Source organism: Pseudopipra pipra, chromosome Z (genome assembly GCF_036250125.1).
Source record: "Pseudopipra pipra isolate bDixPip1 chromosome Z, bDixPip1.hap1, whole genome shotgun sequence".
NCBI lineage: Eukaryota > Metazoa > Chordata > Aves > Passeriformes > Pipridae > Pseudopipra > Pseudopipra pipra.
The window spans coordinates 26218080-26242468 of record NC_087581.1 but is presented as its reverse complement, the minus strand read 5'-3'; the positions used below and the strand labels follow the sequence as shown (position 1 = coordinate 26242468).

General features: G+C 36.5%; 1 protein-coding gene across 2 annotated transcripts in view; it reads right to left on the bottom strand.

The window, feature by feature from the left end:
* KDM4C (lysine demethylase 4C) overlaps window positions 1-24389 on the bottom strand; it is a 256405-nt gene that overhangs the window by 47694 nt on the left and 184322 nt on the right. Inside the window, exons 19-20 of one of the 2 annotated variants that reach the window (XM_064641937.1) lie at window positions 22287-22395; window positions 2269-2325 (exon numbers count right to left, since the gene is read on the bottom strand). In XM_064641937.1, the coding sequence (XP_064498007.1) occupies window positions 2269-2325; window positions 22287-22395 (166 nt within the window). The remainder of the gene's footprint in view (window positions 1-2268; window positions 2326-22286; window positions 22396-24389) is intronic. The other variant, XM_064641938.1, reaches the window with a different exon arrangement.

The window sequence follows — 24389 nt, the reverse complement described above, 5'->3', positions numbered from 1 at the left end:
AGCTCTTTCTGAGGGAGAAATGCATATAACTCATGCTAATCCATGTTTTCCCATTAATTTACTAACCCCTGTTTTCCCAATTATTTACTACATGAGCCTGAACAGATGATGTTACAAGTCCTCTTAGAGACCATGTTCATGGAGGTCCTTACAAAACAAAGAAGTAAGGGTGGCAGCACACATCCAGTTTTGTTCCAAATTATAAGCAGCTGCAGAGCACACTGGGACACAGCTTGGAAGGATACAGCTTTTGGAAGGATACAGTTTGGAAGGATACAGCTTTTTTCAGGTTTAGACACATCTGCGACAATTCAATGGTCTTTTTATTTACAGAAGTTTAAACATGATTTTCCTAATAATCAGAATTATTTTTATAATATAAAATGAAATCTAAAAATTAGCTTTTAAACTTGTCAACAATTTAAAAAAGCAGGTGTACTGATATTCCTGTAAAAAAACTTTAAATATTCATTAACAGCTGAGAAAATAGGTGAGGCCTGCAGTGTTTTATCTTTTGACAACCTACCTCTTGACAAGATTTTCTGTAGCATGTGGTATAATTCTTTAAAAAACTGTCTGCTTCAGATTCCATCATGTTTTTTGCACATCCAAGAACAGGAAAAAATTTCATGACACCCAAGTCAGTGAATATAATTGTCCCAAAAGATGTTTAGTATTTTGTGAAATCTTTCCCTTCACTAGAAAGAAATGAAACTTGTGTTGTGTTTTACTGCATCTACACAAACACATGGTAAGTGCTGTTACTGTTATTTGGGCAGTAGCTGTCTGGGACATACCTAACAAGGACACATATTTCTATTTTTTTCCAGAAGAACTGCTGTCTCTTTAGCATGTTCAGGAGTACCTCAAAACTGCTATTTATGGAATAAGAACTGGTACTGTTCCTCAGCCAAGAAATCAAGATAATTGCTCTGTACTCCTCTTAGAAAGAAATTGTCATGGTTTAACCCTATCAGGCAACTAACTAGGCACTTGCTCACTCCACTCCCTAGTAGGATGGGGAGAAGAGTCAGAAAAAAGGCAAAACGCAGAGGTTCAGGTAAGAATAGTTTAATAATTGAAAAAAATACTACTACTACTACTACTACTACTACTACCAATAGTAACAGTTGTATTAAAAAGGAGAGAGAATATAAAACCCAAGAAAAACAAGTGATGCACAGTACAGTTTCTCACTATCTGTTGATTGATTCTGAACCTGTCCCCAAACCACAATCAGCCCCTGCTCCAAGTAACTCTCCCAGTTTATATACTGGGTGTGATGCTCTGTGGTACTGAATAGCTCTTTGGCCAGTTCAGGTCACCCATCTGAGCCATGCTCCCTCACATCTTCATGTAAATCTCCTCACTTGTTATAGGGCATTGATAAGTCCTTGAGTAAGGGTAAGCAGTACTTCGGAACAGCCAAAACATCATGTTATCAACATTATCCTCATTTCAAATCCAAAATAGAGCACTGCACCAGCTACTAAGAAGCAAATGAAGTCTATCCCAACACAAACTAGGACAGATATAAAACTGTGAAAGAATACACAATTTATTTGGGAAGAAAACTATATGCAATTATTTCCAGCTAAAGTAATTAACACCTAAAGAAATTATGAGTAGTAATCTAGAAAACCTTCAGCTGTGCTTTGCAAAGACAAAGAAATACCTTATAACAATCAGTGGCAACTAACCAGTCCACCCACATACAACAGAGCTAAATATTCATATGGGTACAAACAACGAGATGTGTCCATTCAAGGATCAGCAACTGGAAGAGAAAGAGGCTTTTTCCTTCTTACAACTTCTCAGATAGTGTATCAGTAAGGGGAAAATATTAAATTACCCCTACCCATTGTAGCATGTAGCTTGGCCAGGCAAAACCAGAGAAGGTGATCTCCCTTAGGCAGGGAATCACTGTCCTACTCCTCAAAAGAGTAATTTTTTAAGTTGCAAATGAGAGCTGTGCATGCTTCAGATCTGCTAAGTTAGGACATTTCCTCACTCCAGCAAGCATACCAGCAAGCAGGCACAAAACAGACCAAGGTAACCACCTGGTTTACCACCTGAGGAGCAAAGGGAAAGGGCCAAGAAACTGCATCACTCCATGTGCTGGTTTGGGTGGGGTAGAGTTAATTTTCTTCATAGTAGCAAGTATGGGGCTGTGTTTTGGATTTCTGCTGAAAATGGGGTTGATAATGTAACAATGATTTGTTTAGTTATTGCTGAGGTCTTATTTCCCATCCTATGATGGGAACCTACTTCACCACAACTCCCTTCCTGCTTCCACACTGATTGCTCTACTTCTCTTTTTCTTCCCTGCAAAATATGAACGATATAGCTACTCTAAGTCATAACTTGCAGGAAGCATTAAGTATTAGATGCAAGATAATATGATATTGACATAACAGATCCCTGTTATAATGCAAATTAGTCCCCTATTTGAATGTGCTCCAGTTTGAGAAGCAGTGTTATTCAAAACTGGCTCTTCACCAATGACCTATAATGTGAATTTCAGGAAAGCAGACTTTTGTACTATTGTGACTCCCATAACTTAAGTTTATCTTCCCTGATCTGATGACCAGATACTAGCAAAGCTGTTCCTAAGACTTTGTACGATATGCTAAAAGAGAAGGGTTTTTTCTGCTTTATCATTATAAAATGCATGAAATATGTTTAAATTATATAAAAATATGACTCTTAGAGAAATCCAACAGAATTTTCTCACAGTCCTACCTTTAAAAACAATATCTTAATTGTATTCTAAAATCATGCTAATGTATTACCTCATAGGACATGAAAGCTATGTGGCTTAAGAGATCTCAGATATATTAAATTGGATAATATTTATTATAAGTGATTACTAGTGATTTTGACTTTATGCCCAAGTTCCTAATTACCACACTGTAACATAGCTAGAAGATAGCAATATTTTCAATAACATTGTCACAAAGAACAAATACAAGATTTATCCATCAATATTTATAACCTCTTTTTGAAGGATGGATATATTTGATGGCTTGAAAAAACAATCTATCTTTTTATTTTCTTACCACAAATATGAAATTCAAAAGGTTCTTAAAATAAAGGAAGAATTTCACTGTGGATAGGTTTGGAAAAAAGCTCAGCAGCGACTGCTAGGAATAACAGCACAACAAAAATTGAGTAAGTACGTGAATGAAATATAAACAATATGTAAAGGGGTTCATCATCTTTGAAGTGCTAAATGCTATTGTTTCAGAGATCAGGGCTCCTACACGTTTTAGACAGTACAAATAAAGAAACAAGGATTAGGCAACTCTGAAAAAGAAAAACCCAACTTGAAAAGAAAACGGTGCCATGAATAAAATACAGAACATATCCATACTGAACAAGACATATTGAAACCGAGTAACTGAAATTCAATATTGAAAGCACTCATCCTTAAAAAGCTATAAAAACATGGACAGGCAACATTTAGAAGTTATGATTATGCTATATATTCAGGAATTGACTAACAACTTGCACACTCCATGATCCAGCTGTGAGTCAGATGTCAGCATTATGGGACACAAGTCATGGTAACTTGGTTCTGCAAGACTTTTCTGGCTCTGTGGCTTGAAGTTTCCTGATACCCTTGTGTCATTTTGGCTGGAGTTCTCATTTGTGCTACACCAACAGTATAAAAATTTCATAGACATTTAAATGAGTCATTTTCCTTTATGCCTTCCCAGCAGGACACTGCAGCGAAGTCTTTCATAGAGAATATCTAAACTTTATTCTTCAATAACTGGAATTTTTAATGACAGTGCTCATCCAGGCTTATACACTCCATAGAGAAAATATGAATCTGGCAAAGGTCTTGTAGCAGTGTGCTTATTTCACATCTAGATAGGTTTTTTTGTATTTTGAGCTTCCAGGGTGGGCACGTCTGGTATGCTCATCATGAAGAGGCCTGCAAGCTAAGAATCAGATCTTTCTTGAGGTCAGAACTAACTGATCCTAACTTACGTAAGATCAAGTTGTTAGTAAAAAAGTATTCCTTCAAAATAACTTTTGAAGAATAATTTTCACAATGGTCACATAACAGCACTACAAGATATATTTCGTGTAGCATTTTGAAGGTGAATGCTCTGTGAGTATTGTCAGTATTTTCAGTAACACCAAACTGATATGTATTCTGTGTATTACTCATGGCATGTTTTTTCTTTTTTAATGGATATTATTTTTTCCTGCTTCTTTTCCTTCTATTCTGTTGGTTTACTTTACAAATATAAATAATTAACAATTATGTAAAAATTGTAACACTGTACAAATAATGAAATTCCATGGACTACACTGTGCTAAATGAGTGTGAAACACAGTTCTGTGACCATTATTAAAATGCTGGTGCATTGCAGGAAATGTAGTTTGCTTCAAGCTGAATGTTTTATTTGAAAAACAGAATGATCAGCAAATCTTGTTTTTCTTAGTAGGTTAAAACTATATTACAGAGTCCCAGAATATTCTGAGCTGGAAGGGACCCTTGAGGACCACCAAAGTCCAACTCCTGGCCCTACACAGGACACCTCAAGAATCATGCCTTGTGCCTAAGAATATTGTCTAAACACTTCTTGAACTCTGTCAGGTTTGGTGCTGTGACCACTGTCCTGGGGAGCCTGTTCCAGTGCCCAACCACCCTCTGGATGAAGAACTTTTTTTTAATATTCAACCTAAAGCTCTCCTGACATAACTTCATGCCACTGGCTTGGGTTCTGTCACTGGTCAATACATATATATTTTTTTTTAATAAATGAATGTTTTGCGAATCCATTATGTGAGTTTCAAGGAAGTCAGAAGTCAGCAGCCCCAGCTGTACAGAAGTCAATTAAGCCTTTTATCCTCAATTGCTAATTGAACTGCATGACATGGTAATTCCGAACTCTATGATATATGAACTCTAAAATACAAAAACTATCTACATTTATGATAAGTTTGGCTCATAATTCAGTAAGAGAGGCTGCATAGATTGTTGAAGTTTAAAAATTCTTCTGCATAATCTCTGCAGATTGCACATTCTATTCCATGGCAAAACCAAGAAAGTTTAGGGTTACCAAATTCACAATTTCATGCAACAGAAGAAAACAGCAAAAATGTATTGTATTGGGTCTGGCTGAGCTGGAGTTCATTTCCCCACAGTAGCCCTCACAGTGCTGTGCTTTGCACTGGCAGCTAGAAGGGTATTGATAACACACCAGTGTTTTGGCTATTGCTGAGCACAGCACCAACACTGTAACATTCCTTCCTTAGTTGAGGGCAAAATCCTGGGAGGGGACACAAGCAGGCCAGCTGACCCAAACTGACCAAAGCAATATTCCATACCATACCATGTCAGCTCAGATATAAAAGCTAAGGCACAAAGCAGGAGGGGGGGCATTCATTGTCTAACGGCTGCCTGCTGAGAAACCCTGCACTGAAGCCCTGCTTCTCAGGAGTGGCTGACCACCACTGCTCATGGGAAGTATAGAATAAAACCTGCTATCCTTCACTTCCATGTGCGCAAGCTTCGCTTTGCTTTTTGCTTTAAATAAGCTGTCTTATCTCAACCCACAAGTTGTTTTCTTTTTTTCCCATCTTACTCTCTCCCCTGTCCCTCTGGGAAGGGGAGTGACAGAGCGGCTGGGTGGGCACCTGGTATCCAGTCAAGGTCAACCCATTACATGTGGAATAAAAAAAATTGATCATTTTAGCATTTTCATGCAGATTATTTAAAAAAAAGAAAATAGGTTTAGAATCATTCTGCAACAACTCTTGTAAAGCCAAGCCAACTATATCACATATCTCATTCTATTTCCTGGTTGGCTGTGAGGGACTGTCAGGTTTGCATTTGAATTCCAGCTGATTGATTTACACCTCTAAGGAGAGTTTCATTCTTAGACAAAAGGCATGCAACTCCTAAGAACTATTCTCTTAATTCCCAGCAAAGGCAACAGAGCTATTATTCAATCAAATTATACTTATTGTTATGGAGGTTTTGAAGATTTCTTAGAGCTGCACAGACAGGTCAAACACACAGAACTGCATAACTCTACAGTGACAGTCTGCACCATAATTGTCCTTTACTTATCAGAAGAGATATTTTGTCAGAGTAATAGCCTGAATGTGACTGCTGCTTGGCATCACAGTTTACTTCACCGCATAGATCAGTTTCAAAGAATGACTTGAAGCCCTTTTTTTTTTTTGAAGCGCTGGGAAGTTTTGAATAGATTCTGTCTTGAGTGAGTCAGGTGATTATAGCAAAGCAGTAACAGGCAACAGGAACTGAACTGTAAAGCAGTTTAGTCAGTGCTGAAGGACAGATGTCTATACATCGTTTGTGGAGTTCTCCTTCAGACTACCTCATCTGATCTCTGTATTTTTTCCTTGCTTTGTTACTAAATGTTTATGATACACATAGAAGGTTCTCCCTTTTTTACTGGTGGAATTTTAAGGATTGCAAGAACCTTAATGAATCTGCAAAAACTTCATTTATTAGAATAATAATCATAATGTATGCACAGATGGATATATATGAATGAATTAATTGTAATAGTGGATTATCTTTAGCTTTTTATTCAGTCTGAAGTTACAAACCAGCATAATGATACCAGCTTTCAAGAGAGTGGAAGAAATGTAAGAAAAAAAGAAAGTTTATTTACTGATAAGCTTTACCATATTATTATCATTGTTAAACAAAAACCCTGATACTGAATTAAACAAATAGTGCACTTATGGTATAACTTTCAGTCCTTTTATTTCTTTTTAAATCACTGGCTTGAGACAGTTCACTTATAATAACTAACTAATTTTCTCTCTTAGAATACTACCAAATATTCCGTTTTAATCTCACTCTGCATATAGAAATGATAACTCCAATAGTGCTACTCTTGCTCTAAAGAAGCAATGTCCTGTATATCCTTCAGTTTCAAATAAGAATGAATTAATACAGGTTCTTACAGTACAAGAATTTTCATAGATTCTTCAGAAAAGCGACACAAATGAGTATTTCTAAAAATTTTATACTTGCTTTTAAAAAGTATGAGGCTCTCCAGAAAAGATTTCACAAAAAGCAGGGTGCTTTAGCCCCACAATATCTAACAAAATACCACTGCAACTTTTGAGATGAGATACAACTGCCAATGTGTTATGTGTTGTTTTTAGAAAAAATAATAATGTCAGACTTATTATATTTCCAAACAGAGCGTTTGGCATTAAATATGGGTCAAAAATCACTAAACATATCAACAAGTGACACTCATTAAAACAAATCACACAAAATGGCATTTGTATGATAACACAATGTGACAGTACTACTGCTTTCATAAACAAAGAATGAAAATTAAACTTTCACAGTAAAATATTTCACTAGGCTAGATTGCAAAGTTTGACACGGTCGATTAATCACTGTAGGAATCAGACAAAGCTCAGTCTGCTGTAGTCAGGAAGCTCATTATTTCATTAAAATTGCAGTGTAGATAGGACTCAAACATTCCTTTTATTAAAAATAATCACCAAGAAGTTGAATGGCAATTGTTAACCTCCTACACCAGAATTTTGTCTCCCATATAAATGAAGACTGAAAAGAAAAAAGTAGTAATGGTCAATAAAACTGCATTGGACTTACTTGTGTACAGAAAGTTGACGGACAGATTCAAGGAGTAGTTTACAATTTGTTCAGGAAACCAGAGCAGCAAAAATGCTCTAAAAAAACCTGAACAAAAAACCATAAAAAACCCTTTTGCAATCAAAACTAAAAAGTCAAGAAAGGTCAGTTTTTAATTAATATTCTGAATTAAGTCTCTTTTAATTGCCCTTGGACTACGCTTTGAGGCTTCATCGAAGAGCACAGAAGAGCACAGAAGAGCACAGAAGAGCAGTAAGTTCGAGGGCTGTACCAGGCTACAAAGTTTCCTAGTGATGTCCTTAATCCAGGCCCCAGAGAGGCCGCAGATTTTGCAAGAGGAGGATCCACCCAGCATAGTGGACCTTTTGTTCCCCTCAGAAGAGAGTCACGTTCAATTATAACCTGTCTTTTCTTCCTCACAGAGGTGGTCTTGATATGAGATGTAGGCCTTTCTGACCTTGGAAACAGTACTGATATAGATGGACCATCATCCACATCATTAACTGACTGGCCTTTCACATCCAGAGCGTCGCACTCAGATACTACGGCACCCAGAAAGATGAGGTTGGCAAGGAGGGCATTTGCCTGACACCCTGAGCATAGACTTGCCTCCATTCATTTTTTTCCTTTAAGTTACTGCCTTCTGCATGGTGGTGGGAAGATATAGGATATCCTTGATCTTGTGTTATTTTCTGATGGCTGTTCCTGTTTCTTTCTCAGACTCCCTAATGCTCCTTAACTTTTTCAGTTCCTCCCAAATCTCTGACACCAGACTAAGCAGGTACCTGCTTGGTCACACCTCATACCATGGCTCTCATATTACTTTTCACCCCCCCACATATGCCAATGTTTAAAGTCAATCAAACTCCACCTAAACATGAAATTACAACAACTGTAACTTTACCTTTTCCCCTCCTTGGAAGACAACAATATAAATATAGCTTAAGTGGGGAGGGAGGTCAGAAGAGATTCCACCTTTGTATTCTGGGATGGTTGACAGGCTATACCTATCTCCTCCCCCACAGGGACACCTATTGGTAAGACTCGAAGAGAGAGCTCTATTGAGTGCTTCTTTGTGAAATTCAGAAAGCAAGCTTGTGTTTGTGACTATACTTTTAATGCTACATAGTCATTTCAAAATTGAATGTATTTGTTGTTGGCTGTATTATTCATATTCTAGGTATTCATGTGTGCTTCTGCAGACAGTCTATTTATCACTTGCAATCCAATGAGAACCTACATTTGCGTTGCTCAATAAACTACACTATTCTGCACCTGGCCATGAGAGTTATTGAACCTGATGTACTTCTAGTCCAGCCATGAGAGTTCATTGGGTGTGACCAGGCGTTTAGTGTATCACACTATTTGTGAATCTATAATCACGGTAGTTTGCATTGAACCCAACCAGGCTTACACTGTCACTTGGCTCTGCATTTCTGTTGCTTAGTGTTTAAGTGGCCATCATATAGTATCTAAGCCCAGCATCACCTAGTCCCTCTGATATCAGAGGACCACCTAGAATGCAAGGGAGTTTATTTTTTGCCAAATTTAAGGCAACAGAAAAATTGGCTTTACTCTTAATGCAACATATGCCCTGCAGCCTAAGACCAGAAGAGTTGCATGTTTTCATGGGAACTCTCTCTGAGTAGCGACATCAGTTCTGGTGAGTGCAGAAGACATAGTTTTCTGCTAGGTAGACGACATAGCTAAACACCTTTTAGGAAGGTGATGACCACCAACTGAACTCACTTTTTGAACTGGTACAGTGTTGACACTATTACTGTGCATCCTTCTGCATTAACTGCTGTGCCATGCCCTGGTTACACTCTACAGGCTATTGCAGAGGTTCAGAGGTGGCTGCAGTTCCTCAGGCAATGCCCAAGCCTCATCAGTATCTCTTGTGAGAGCTGCCAGAACCAGGTGGGTGTCTCTGTTGCCCTGGCATTTCCCTGCCTCAGGAAACCCTGCTATGCACCAAGATCTGCTCCACTGCAGACCTGGCCAGCTATGGAGCAGCTCATCTTGGTTATTGACTTATCAAACACTATAACAAGACTTTTTAGCAAAACCCACAAACTATCACTCTGCTTATGTAGAGTCTTTCCCTTTTCAAGTTTACTTCTCAAGATTTGCCACTTAGCAGATATTTGAAAAGTTTGAAGCTTTCTGTTTAGATAAGAAGTAATTTAATTGCAAATTAAGAAATTCAGAATCCAGATAATTCACCAAAAGCCCCACATGATGCACTCCAAACCTTCTCTAAGTTACAAGCTGTAACCTGCTGCACAGAATTACATATTCACATTCCTAATTATGTTAAAATAAAAACCTACCAAGGAATTACAATATAGAAAGTCCTATGCTTTATAACCTTTCCACAAAATAAATAAATACTACTGTCTACATCCATAATACAGCACCAGCATCTATAACAAGAGCTGAATTTGAAAAGACTGTTAAAAATATTAACGTAGCTATTTTTTTGTTCACACTGGTGGTTAGTCTAGAAAAGACTTTCATTTACATATTTTATTCTTCAATCCCCTCATTCTTAAAATTTCACTATATTAGACTTTCTTGCTCCCAAGTGTGAATTCCTTCTTCATGGTAAAATATGTGGATCCATAAAACTGATTGCTCTATTTAGCAACATCATCTCTTTTAGTTTTTGAAGGATCTCAGGATTATGCAATGCAGTAATCTGACCTTCCCATCAAATCTTAAGGAGAGCAGGAAGATTTTAAATGTCTAACAGAAGCTATACTTAAATCTAAATGATACCAAAAGTTCCTATGAAAGAGAAATCAGTGACATAGAAACACAACAAAAAACAATTCCAGGATGTGAATCTAATGACAAATGATCATTTTGATAATTTATAAATGAAAGACATGAAATTTCTAATGAAAAACAAGAAACAACCCCCCCAAAAAAACAAACAAAAAAAGGAAACCATTACTTTCTAAATGTACCAATTTTTTTTAAAGCTTGAAAAAGAGGTTGAAGTCAAGTTTTAATTTGAACTAAATATTTTTGTTTGATTTTAAAATAATTTCCTATTTCCACGAAGCACTTTGATTTTTCAGAGTATAAAACATATACACAGCTCTAAAGAAAATTCCAGGCTTGTAAGAAATATTTCTATTCTCAGTTAAAACATTAATCAAAAAAACATTAGGTGAGATGTTGCTAAGCTCTCAAACATGCTTAAGAGTACACTATGGTCATTCCTTATTCTTTAAAACCACCCTACAGAATAACTACACAAGTTTAAGGTCATCTGACCTCAAGTACTTCCCTGACTATGGGTCAGCAGAGTAAAGTGTCAGTTCAGCTCAGACTCATAAACCTATGCAGAGTGGAAATTTCCACAATAAAACCTAACACAGAAGACATTTTATGCTCAGATTTTGTTGCACTGAAGAAAAAAAAAAATTTAGAAACTAAACCACTCAAAAATTATAGATCTGGCCACCCCAAATGAACTACATGGACTGTAATCATCCCTCTGAGTAGCTTTATGTTATGTATCTTCTTCCTTTTGCTTAGATATAATGTTCACTTGCACTTCAAATTTTCTCCCTTTTCTCTCCATAATGATTAAGGTCAAAAATATTTAGCCATTAGCTGCTTTGCTTACAAAGTGCTGTACAGTTCAAGGTTCCGTACTGAGTGATGTTTTCTGATTTAAAAAAAAAAAAAAAGAAAGAAAAAGAAGTAAAAAAAGAGAAAAGAAAAATCACTTTGCAATATCAACCCTCCTTTCATACAGATGAGACACACTGAAAGTTCACCAGGTCTCATCCATAATCCCACTGACTGCTCACTAATCATTTAATCAAACTCAGGTTGACAAGGATCTTGATCTTAATTTTTCTCTTTTAAAGCAATCTGATAGCAAGGGATAAATATCTAGTATATCTCCCTTATTTCTATGTTGCTTACCTGTCTTATAATCTCCATGATTTCATTTTTTTTCCACTTATTTAGATAATAATTACGAAAAAAGCTTGAGTCATATATATTTGGTAATGCCTGTAATTTACTAGAAGCTGTCTAGGACAGCACAAAGCTCTGAATTATACAAACATTTGGTACTCCTCTGATACCTGCTTGTATGGGAGTCACAATTACTCAGCTACACAAACAAGGAAATCACCCAAAAAGACTGAAAGACAGCACCCAAAAAACTAAACTAAACTGTAGTTCCCCGTACCAAGAAAGGTATCACTTCAAGAAAGACACTGAGGTGCTGGAGTGAGTCCAGAGAAGGGCAATGGAGCTGGTGAAAGGTCTAGAGAGCAAGTCATATGAAGAACTGCTGAGGGAGCTGGGATTATTTAGCCTGGAGAAAGGGAGGCTCAGGGGAGACTTTATCACTCTCTACAACTACCTGAAATGAGGTAGTAATGAGGTATGGGTCATCCTCTTCTCCCAAGTAACAATCCTTAGGACAAGAGGAAATGGTCTCAAGCTGTTCCAGGGGAGGTTCAGATTAGACAACAGGAAGAATTTCTTCATGGAAAGGGTTGTTAAAAATTGGAATGTACTGCCTGGGAAGGTGGTGGAGTCACTGTCCCTGGAGATGTTTAAGGAAAGACTGGATGTGGCACTTAGTGCCATGGTTTAGTTGACAAGGTGGTAATCAGTCAAAGGCTGTACTCAATGATCTCAGAAGTCTTTCCAACCTAAATGATTCTGTGATTCTGTAAGGGATGGCAGATCTTTTCTGTGACACATTCAGTAAACCTTCATTTCCTGCATTTCCCATTAACCTAACAAGGGACATCCAGGTGAGAGCTGCATGTTTTCAATTTCTCTTTAAAAGCTCTCCAATTTCTACTTGTTATAATGATATAATTTTTACTATGACTAATTAAAGAATTCGATTATTGCCAACAGAAAATTCCTAAGGGTAAAGAGACTTACATGACAGTTATCTCAAAGGTACCTTTCACAGTGACCACGGTATTTTTCAGATACATGGGGTGTCTAAAAACTATGATGTTGAACTGGAAAATGCACATTATAGGTTACACTGCAAGTTGTGTTATAGGAGTAAAATTAACCAGCCAGCAAACAGACATCAGTTATAAAAAACAAAGACCTCTCACAAAGATAAAAATACTCTTCCATGCTGATCAAAAAGCAAAAGGCTTACAACCAAAGGACAAAGATCTGGAATTTCTCCAAAATCACTTAAGTGCTGCCCAGCTGCAAGACTCTAAAGCCTCTGTCATCAAGGAATTTATTTTTAATATTGCAGAAGAAAACCAGTAAGTTATAGACCAGATGGTTGGCTGAATATCATACAGAATCAGGTAATGTGAATTATTCTTCTCTGTGTTCCACTCTTACTCTCTCCAGCCATCATTTCAACACATGCTGCCTTAACATTAAGAGATAACATAGATAGCTACCACTCTATCAAAGGGATGGCAAACATGAGACACCATGCAAAAGACTAAAGGTTCATGTGTATTATCTCTTCCTCAGGATAAGAAGGTCTTTAAAACAAAGGTTTTATTTGCAACAGTTTTTTTACTTACAGTTGATTTGTGTTACACTTGTTTAAGAACATATCTTCTACTATTGCTCTGATATCCAAAAAGCAGGGGAATATATAATCTTTCAAATCCAGTTTAGGATATCTTCTACAGCTTCTACTTGTGTTCATATACCCCTAAAACTGCCCAGTTCCACGAAGTCAAATTCTGTGGAATATGAAGTTAACATATTCATTTTACGAACTCCATGCCAACCTATGTGTGATTTTGTTATAGCACCTTTGGACACACACCATTCTCTGCTGAAAAAAGCAGACAGTAACACTGACTCTCCACCAACAGATTTTTCTGTCATAGTGTCACTCTGTAAAATATAGGCTACTGGAGAAATTGGAAGATGATGTAGACTGCATTGCCATCCTTACTATGTTGACATTGCTTTATGACTTATATTTGTCAGACTTGGACAGGGTAGTCTCTCAGCTTGCCAAGTGCCCCGCTGTGATAAGGTGCAAGGAATAAGTAAGCTGCTTAAGTTCAGAGCTGACAAGACAGATGTAATGCTTGCTAGTAATGAAAATAACACACAGCCATTCCTCAGGACCACACAGTTAAACATACTGGATGTGACTAGCAAATGATCTCACACCACTACGTAGAGAAAACACGCCACTCCTCCAGAGACAAAATGTCTCTGTCAGTTGGGATAATTTAAAACACTCATCTGTAGTTCAAGCTGTGGCTGTCTAAGAGACCATACCTTCTTCTGATAACAGTGGGATCCAAAACAAAACAGCAGCATGAAACAAATTACTGTTAAAAAAGCCCCACTGTAAACAACGGCAGGAAAAATCACTAGTGTCTAAAAGAATGTGCCATTTTTCCACTAATAAAAGTTTATCTAAAACAGATACTTCATCTTTTTTCTTGGAAACTGAATATACAGAAAGCTCACAGAGAGCTACTTCAACTTATAGAAAAAAAAGGTAATCCTTGGCAGCAGCTCAGCCATTAGTTTTTTTCTTCAAAATGAACACTAACTTCAGTTACTTTAAATCCCCAGAATTTGCTGTGCAACTCAATTTATTGCTTTCTTCAGCAGCTCCTTACAAATATTATTTCAAATAGCAGTCAGCTTCCTGAAGGAAAACCAGTATCTATTCATGTAGACAGGTTCTCAAGCTTATAACCTGAACTGGACCTTATTCCCTTTAGGGAACAGGTCTCACAGTAATGTTCCAAGAATCACCACATCAATGCCTCATGGCACAGAACTTTAAATGAGGAAAAGGACAGGGAAAAAGTAGTTAAAAGTATTAAAAATATAAATTTAACCTCTTGAGAGCTAAACATTCTCACTGAATTGAGTTTTGAACTACTTCCTATTACGTCCAAATAATTAATTTATCAATTACTCATCACTGTATCCTTAAAACACATCAAATCTATAAAACAGCATAAACAACAAGTAGAAGGGGATGGAAGAGACTGTGCAGCTGGAGAGCTATGATCTAATCACAATCACTGAAAGTTGTGGGACAAATCACACAACTGCAGCACTCCAAATGGTAGCTATAAACTGTTCAGAAGGGACAGGCAAGGAAGGAGGGACAGGCGACTTGTCCTCTATGGACTGATTGCACAGGCCTGTCTTTGAAAAACAGCAATGAACAGGTCAAGACCATGTGGCTGAAAATAAGAGAGCAAGCCAACAAAGGAAACCTCATGGTTTATGTTTATTACTGGCCACCCCACTGAGAGGAGCCTGTTGACAAAACCTTCTAACTTCACTACAGGAAGCATCACTCCAGCACGTTCTGATCCACCTCGGGTACTTCAGACATCTGCTGGAAAAGCAGCTTGGCAAGATATAAGCAGTCCAGTACTGATATTTGGAATTACCTCCAACCCAAACACAAAGGTGGTATAAAATCATGGAAGAAGAGCCTTCTCTTCTCCAGGCTGAACAGCTCCAGCCCTCTGATCATTTTTGTCTTGGACCCATGCTAACAGATCCATTACTTTTTCTTGTGCTGGGGACCCCAGAGCTGGATGAGCTACTCCAACTGGGAGTACTCGCACGAGAGCGGAGTGGGTGGGGAGAATCCCCCCTCTTGACCTGCTGGCCATGCTGCTTTTGATGCAGCCCAGGATGCAGCTGGCTTGCAAGTACACATTGTTTGCTTGTGTCCAGTTTTTTATCCCCTGTACCCCATTTCCTTCTCAGCAGGACTGTTCTCAATTCATTCATCCCCCAGGCTGAACTGATATTTGGAATTACCTCTAACCCAAACACAAAGGTGGTACAAAAGCATGGAAGAAATTTTTTCAGTTCTAAATTTACATTTAAAAATACCTTGGCTTGATATGTATTCAATCACTATATATACAAAAAAAGTAACAACACGCACTACCTTGTGCATGTAATGATAAGAGATAAATTGTCCTGGATTATGCTGTCTACGAATTCGTTTCTTAAGATACAAACCTGATGCCAGTTTTCTTTCTCTGGTTTTCTAAAACATTACTTAAATTCTGTATACACCGGGCATATTTAATCCTTGGTAGTTACTACACTTATATCAGCAAACATGTTTATGTCTCTTTGTGTCTTCAGACGTTATTTATAGTCATGCATAACTAACATTTTCCATATCTTGCATAAGACTTGATAGTATGGTACCATTGCAAGATACAAATTGACAGTTTGCAATAGGATCTTGTTCATTGCAGCAATTTATTCTGACAGTATGTACTATACAGCCAGAAAAGTACATTCTTCTAATATATCTATTAAAAATCTAATACACACTGTGACTAAAGCATGTACACTAAATTCTATTTTGTACATGATGACAATGAGTCACTACATTTATAAGGAATTATATATTACAGTAATCAACTACTGTATCATTTTTAGTTTACAATTATTTTAAAATCAAGAGTGCCACTAAAAGCTATTTCATTAATAGTTTTAAAACAGTTTGAAAATATTTTAAAACTTGTCTCAAGATTTCTGTCTGTTTTGCTCCCATTGCCTGTGAATGCGTGCAATGAGCTAGTTAACACATGAATTATGTATGGTATAATGATTCTGCTCAATAGTCCTTCCAGTAATATTTTTGGAAATATTGAAAGTAATCAATACTTCTTCGTATTACCAGAAACACATAGCAACACTAGTGCACATCACTGCAAGTGGTTCTTTACTCTTTCACAAACACAGCTGCAATAGTTCTACTACATCACTGTAGTTTAACAAACGAATTTCATTGCACATTAGAACACAGAAGATGAGCAGTGTCCTCAAATGTCTTTAATCCTTTTTGAGGTTCCATACATCATTAAAATAGAATGACAGGCAGGAGAATATTTGCTTGTTCTTTTAAAAGCTCATACACATTTTTGCTTTGATTCCATTCTTCAGTGCCATACCGCTGAGAAACCTCTGTATTTTCAGAATTGATGTACCTTTCAACACTATAATCTCTGGCTTTCAAGCTCACTATTATTTGCCTTCAGGTGCAAATTTTAAAGTGTATAGCCTTCTAAAAAAACTTTATGGCTTCAGCCAGATACTGAAAGGCTTGTAGATCAGTCATCATCACAGTGTAGATTTCTTTTCAAAATAATGTTCCTCACTCAGAGTACACTTGTGGTTATACTCAGTTCACTTGTCAAATACAAATTTGAGGTCATCAAAAGCTTCAGGGTAACTTCAGCTATTCCAAAACTCATTTTCTACCTCTATTTTGTTGGAGAAATAGTATTTCAAATATAAAAATAACAGAAAACTCTACAGATAAAGAAACAAGGCATCTTAAGTGCATCTTTCAGTACAGCATTGCAGTAACTGCCTATAAGGACAAAGTCAATCTAATATCCAAGCATTTTAAAACATCAAAAAACACCAAAAGGAGATAAAGTATTTTACTACTGAGTTGATATGCATTCTATTCAAAACATGATCTTAGAGTTGACATCTCAAAATGTATAGGTACAGGAACAGATGCTAATGATTCTAAATGTACCTGTTGGTTTGAATTCCTCGGCCCTAGAGTAGGAACAGATTTCATTTCATTCTAGTTTTAAGTCCTATGTTTTATTAAAATAAAATAACAGACAAGAGAGTACTTACTCTTTCTTTTAAAGACTGTGTTTATGTTTGAGAGGTCACTCTGAATTTTTTATCCCCAGAGACTTTTTCATGCAGCTGTAATTCATATTTATAATTAAGCTGAGTAATTAACAGTCTTTTGAAAGCAGAAACTATCTAGGTACTTGGGGAAAAGCTTTTCCCTTCCTGAAGTAAAACTGAGTTTTATCATTGACTTTGACACACAAAGGAATCCAGCCTGTTTTCTACGACCCAAAGCCTCATATATACAAATAGTCAAGGAAAACAGGTTTTCAAAAGCATGAGCATACACCCAAGCTTCCCTTGGAGACCCAAGGACAAATGGAACAAGCCAAAAATAAATAAAGCTAAACTCAGCCAGAAACCTAAGCTTTGTCTGCTTTGGATAAACTGTTAGACTGTTAAACTGTGTTGGGATGGAAGCTGACACCACATTCATTCACAGCATAAATTCTCCTACAAATCACATAGTTGTTCCAACTTGTCATCAGCTGAAACTCTGCACTTCTGTTAGGAGAACTTTCATGTTCTCCCCCCATTCCATCAGTTCTCAGCAACTTTGCCTCCTTTTTATCTGTTCCTAACATTTTCACTGAGATTAGAAGTACTTACCTTGGCACCTGTGTATTTCTCATATTCATGCTTGTTCCATATGTCTGCTGTTGAACTGGGAGACCACTGGAACAGAAACCATCTGAACTATATGTCCACAAATCAGCTAGCACACTGTAGTTTATGTAAAACATTGTTTTATAAGGTGTGATATGGTAAGGTATATCCCTCCAGCCATTCCATTTTAGAACCTGTGCTTAAACATCCATATTCAACATATTTGTTTCATAGTTTGATAATCACAAATTGTCATTCCAGGTGGCTACATGAACTCAAAGTGTCTGATGGATATCACCAACCAGATTGAATACAAAATACAGGAAGAAAGCCTGACTCTCTGACAAAAGAGACCAGGACAATCTTACTTTTTCATTCACTTATACTTCAAAAAAATAGAAAAAGTATAGTCACAGAGAGATAACATGGAGAAACTACAGATTATGGCAACTTTGTGGAATGCTTTCCACACTGAAGTTGCCTGGGAGGTCTTTTGCTTTCACATGAAAATTCAGCTAGAGTCCAACAATATCATGGGTGTACACCCCTAAAATAGAAGTGATTTCAACAGAGCATATCATATTCTTTTCTTTCACATGCCCCTATGAAAAACAAAGCAGATAAATCTTCTATTTATAGTGTTTTCATCCACTAGCATTAAGGAATAATTTTCAAGAGAATTGATTTTTAATGAAAATTTCACTGTCATGTAAATTTTCAGCAGTGATGGTACATGACATATAACCTATTGAAAAGAGCTAGAGAAATAAGAAACATTTTGGCATGCCACAAAAACCCACTAACCTGCAAATGTGAGACAGTTGCATAAAACAATTTTAAAGGTGTGAGCTACTATAATACAAATATTGATTTTTTACTCTAGAATAAATGAGTATATCCTAATAATGGAAAGACTGACAGGAGACATACTGATTCCAACCCAAAATTAAATTAAAACTGTTTAACAGCAATCAGTACACATACTAGCTAAGCAATACTAAACAGCCTACCAATATGTTCATGTTTGCACAGATGCTTTTTAATTTGTAAAAAAAAAATAAAATTGACTTTTTATTTCCTTTGATATTCCTTTGGAGATGTTACATCAAAGATAATGTTGGCTATGCCTCTGGATCTCTGAAAACAGCAGATATTCTGATTATTTGGGTTTCTTACTATTTCAAGAGGAAGGAAGAGAGAGGACAAGGATAGAAAATGTTTAAAACAACTAGAACCATTTGCTCCTACATTGTTATATCTAGTTTTGGTATGGCTGTATGCTAGAATGTAATCTATTCCTTTATATTTGTTTTTCCATTTTGTTTTGCTCATTTAAAAAAAAAAGTCAACAAAACACATCCTAAATATTGTAAAGAAGAGGTAGCATAGTAGGGCAGCCCACATTTACTATTAGCTACCCCATGCTTTATCATAAAATGGATTATAAAAATAGGTTCAAAAATGTATTTTTAAAAAATTATTGCTTATGAAGGCTCAGTATCAAGAAACAATGCACAAAACCTGCCTTTGTTCTGGCAACTCTCTGGCTCTGAATGACAGAGAGTGGTGAATAACAAATAGGCTAGCTGCAAAACAGGATTTGGCTGCTGAATAGCAGCACTGACAGTCCCTATAATTTCAAATGGCAAAACTGCCCTGAAACAATTGCTCACATATCCCCAGAGCTAACTCAAAGTGTACGACACTCGGTATGCTTTTACAGAAATTAACAGCAAGACAGACAGCATCAACTGTCTACTTCAAGGTAAAGGGTAAATGATAATGGAGAGGAACGAAAGGTAAAGATGGAAGCTGGGCCAAGTATAGACAAGAAAAGACAGGCATTCCTAGAGAAAGAAACAAATAAATTCACAGATAATTCCTGGGGTTCCCTCTAGGCAAGGTACCCAGTGCTCAGTGGGTATGAGAGCTTAATTGCTATTCTGTAGCATCAACAGTCATGAAGCAAACACTAACATAAAGATCACATTTGATTTGAAAGTGATGTGGCAGATATACACAAGGTTACTGACAGTAAACTCTTTAGAGAAGTAGGAACCCCATGTTTCAGGAAACAAGAGAAATATTTTACAAAAAGTATCTAAAACAGAGGGCTTTAGAGAAAATACAAAGTAAGTATCCATGAAATTCCATGGAATATATGTATATATTTATTTTTTAAATACAGAATAATACAATATCATTCAGGAGAATTAGTTTAGCTAGGTATTCACTGTGATACACAGTGGAGTAAAATCATCAGATACAGTAAATTATTTGCAACAAAAGCCAAAATGTAAAAGCAGACTGCTGGTGGGTTTATGGCAGATTTTTTTCCTGCTTCTTTACCCAAGAAGCAACATTTTATCAGTCGATTGACATTATATCATTACAGAGACTTTCGAAATGGTCAAACTGCCTACTTCTCTTAAATTAGTACAAGCCTAGCTATTTTATTACAAATTTAATGTCAGAAAAGAAATCTTGCAAAACTAAGATTTAATGTGCTAACCAGGATTATAGTGCTTCCCTCCCTCACAGTAAGACTCTACTACCTGCAGCATTACTACACTTATGGCTGTTATGAAGTACCCTGCCTCTCATTTTTATTGTATTCAGCTGAATTTCTTCTTCACAACATTCATTCCACTCAAATATACAAACTCTTTTACTTTAAAAAACAGTGTTCAGGAAGGCAAGTACTCTATTTCTAAACAGCCATGTACTGGCAGGAGACTATAAGCGCATACACAGCGTAATACAACCTGTAGTGGTTCGACGTCATTTTATATTGAAGGAGGCATCAAGAACTGAAAAAGCACTGAGCACTATAAGCAATATTCTATCCACTGAAGGAAAAAATACAAGTGTTCAGTTTTGGGTCCCTCACTCCAAGAAGGCCATTGAGGTGCTGAAGCAAGTCCAGAGAAGGGCAACAGAAGAGCTGTGAGAGGGTCTGGAGGTGTGGAGAGCAAGTTTTATTTGGAGCAGCTGGAGTTGTTCAGCCTGGAGAAAAGGAGGCTCAGCAGGAACCTTATCACTCTCTACAACTACCTGAAATAAGGGTATGGTGAGATGAGGATCAGTCTCTTCTCCCAAGTAAAAAGCAGTGAGACAACAGTAAATGGCCTCAAGCTCCACTAGGGGAGGTTTAGGTTGGATAGAACAAGAAATTTCTCCACTGAAAGGGTGGTTAACACTAAAAGGGTGAAACAGTCTCCCGAGGGAAGTGGTGGAGTCACCATCCCTGGAAGTGTTAAAAAAATGAGTAGTCATGGCACATTGTGATAACGTGCGTACCATGAGCATGGTGTTATTCAGTCAGAATTTGGACTTGATGAACTTGGAGGTCATTTCCAACCTTAATCATTCTATGTTTCTATGATTTCTGTGTTTTCAATCCTTGAATTAACAATTTTCAAGCAGTCACCTTACATTTTTATAGTATGTTATATATATACTCTTTAGATATGTCTTTCAAATTATTTTTAAAGGACTTGTGAAAACCAAATTTTAAAATTTTGAGCAAAAATTCAAAATGGATTGCCATTTGAAGGACAGGCTACCAATTTTAAACCACTCCAAGGTTTAAACCACTCCACTTTCACATTTAGAAATGAAGTTACAAAAGACAAAAGCTAACAAATGGAATGAAAGTAAACTAAAATAGAAAAAAATATTAATAGTTCAAAATAAGTGAGTACAAGCTAAGGTAGACCAAGAAGTATATTTGAAACAGTGTGGGGCTGATCCAGAAGACTTATGCTTTCTCTAAGGCTTTGAATGGGCCACTAATTACTCACTTTCTACCAGACATCACAGTCATGCACACAGTGACAACTTAAGTAATTCACATGTAACATAGCAAGTATATTGCATTTATGCATATCTTCTGCTTGGGTACATCAGTTTTCTTGAATGACACTCTTTATTATGTGATTTGTTTTATGCACATTTTTCAATGTCCAGATGGTGGAGATACAATGTAACAAACAGATCATACATCCTTTTACCTTCATAACTAGTTCATTGAGGTAAAAAGCCACAGTAAAGAGACCTCACAAACATGTATTGTGTAATATTCCCAGTCTGTTCACGTTTCATCACCAGTAGAGTTCCAAAAGTGAAACTTCCACAGCTGACATTGATCAAGCTTGTTACTCTTTTTTTGCGGAACAACAGGTTTGAATTACTTTTAATAGAACACCAAAGACTGTTAAGAGTGTTAATGAATTGCCCTTATGTGTCAAAAGGCCGATCTTAATAAAAACCTGGTTATTTATTCCTTACCTTAAACATGGTTTACTGCACTCTACGTTGCAATAATCATCACAATTCAGATTTTCAATACATTTCAAATATTGGAACACCTTAATAGCAAAGCATATATTAATATACTACTCACCAATTTTAACCTTTGCAAAGGTATTCTGCTAGTGTCTATCGGAGTACGCTCTGTGACATTACCAAATCTGACTTCTGGGATGGCAATTGCACATATTACATGTGCCCACCTGTGAAAAGTGGCAAGTCAAAAATACCACCAAAAAAACCCATAGAAGTACAAGTGTTTCAGATGTTTCATTACTTGCTGTGTGTTTTGTTTTTTGCTTTTGTTTTCGGGTTTTTTTAAAGGCATCCATCTCTATTTAGTTCCTTATTAGGCTTTCCTAAACTTCTTCAAAACATTTTAGCAAATGTTACACCACCACCACTTCGTTTAAATATAATTTCAGACTGAGGTCCTGTTGCAACATTTTTTTAAGCATCTTTCACTTTCTATTAAGTGCGAAGTTTTCGTAGTTGTGCCATTCAGGTATGTATGTAAAGAACATGCTATTTGGTTCATGAGTAATTATCATCTACAGCATTTTGCATTAACATTTCTCAGACCTGAGTAACTATTCGTAGGCAACACACGTGATCATAATCAGTCATATATCTACTGAAATGCAAAACAAAGTATACTGTCAAGATTTTCTGTTTACAGACACAATGGCATAAAAGCAGCAGAGTGATCAGGCTATCAGTGCAATGCCCAACATGAACTGGATCACCTTTAGCAGTGAAAACACTTGCAAGTGCCTAGGACCAATGCTACATGTAAGACTTCAGTGCAACTTCAGGAAGTTTGTGAGATCATTCTATGTGCTTCCTATATTAATCAGAAAGCATTGCTATTGTCCTCCAAATTCTGTTTCAATACATAAGTATCAGAATAAGAAAGGCTAAATGAAACTTTAAAAAGTCTGAAATTAATATTGAAAGTGTATGTTTCATGGAGGAAAAGAGAAGCTAATGACATTCTTATTAACAAAGAGCAGCCTTCTGAGATTACTTCTAAAATCTTTTAGGGATAGACAAGTAGTAAACCTGAAGAAAGGAAAACATTTCTATTCTTTGACTCATATTTGCCTTATTCCCTGTCATTCACTGTACATCTGGTTTCATTACCCCATCTGCTCTATTTCTTTAAGCCCTGAATGCTTGCCTCACTCCCATTTCTGTATATCTCCAAGAGACACATATTATTTGAGCATCTTAGCAGATTAACAGGAATGTGGGCTGAAACTGAAGGAGATGGAGGGTGATGCAGAAAAGAGAAACAATTTCTCTTTCCTGCAGTAGAGAAGTAGTATTTCAAATAAGTCATTGACAAAAACATCTAAAAAAGTATAATATGACACCCAACAACTAAATATAAACTGCTGTCATGTGACTTCAAAGTTGTATTCATCAGTGTGAAATAACAGCTGTATATAAAGATGACATATCAATTAGCAAGTTATAAATTCAGCCCAAATAAAAGCAGATAAAGCTTGCAGATCTATAATTTTATTAAGGTGACAGCTTTGTTCATGTTTTAACTTAAAGAGTCCTGCTTTAAGACTTCTTTAAATTTGTAATAACACCCTTTTTCTCTTCATTGCTGCCTGCCCACCTACTAAACTACAGTCTTACCATCTAAGCTTTATGGGACAGAAACACTGTAAATAAAATACCTCTTCAATCAATCTTTACCCAATCATTTATACTCTGACATCTCTCAACCTAACAGACTCAAAATAATTGCTGTGTTCTGCTGAAAAGAAGGAATCTCAACTCTCCTATATGGTAAATTGTTTCCTGCACACGCACACACTGTGTTTGATACATTAGCTTTTAAATATAAGTGATACTCATATCTCTCACTAGTTTGTAAGGAGCAAACAAGGAGCAAAAGGGAATGCACATGTTAGATTTTACACTTGTCGGAAAAAAAAGACATATTTGTAACATACTTTTCTGAAAAACTCAAAATCTTGGAATGGTAGCTGAAGCTGAAAGATAGATGAAAAACTCCACAGTGTATAACAGCTATAAGGTATTATGGAAACAGGAAAACAGGAGTTGAACTGCTTTTACAGAAATTCCATTTCATAAATCTGTAACACTAACCTACAGAGTGACAGAATGTAAAGCCAAAGACTTTATGTATTGTTATACAAAGAAAATCACTTTATGTAAA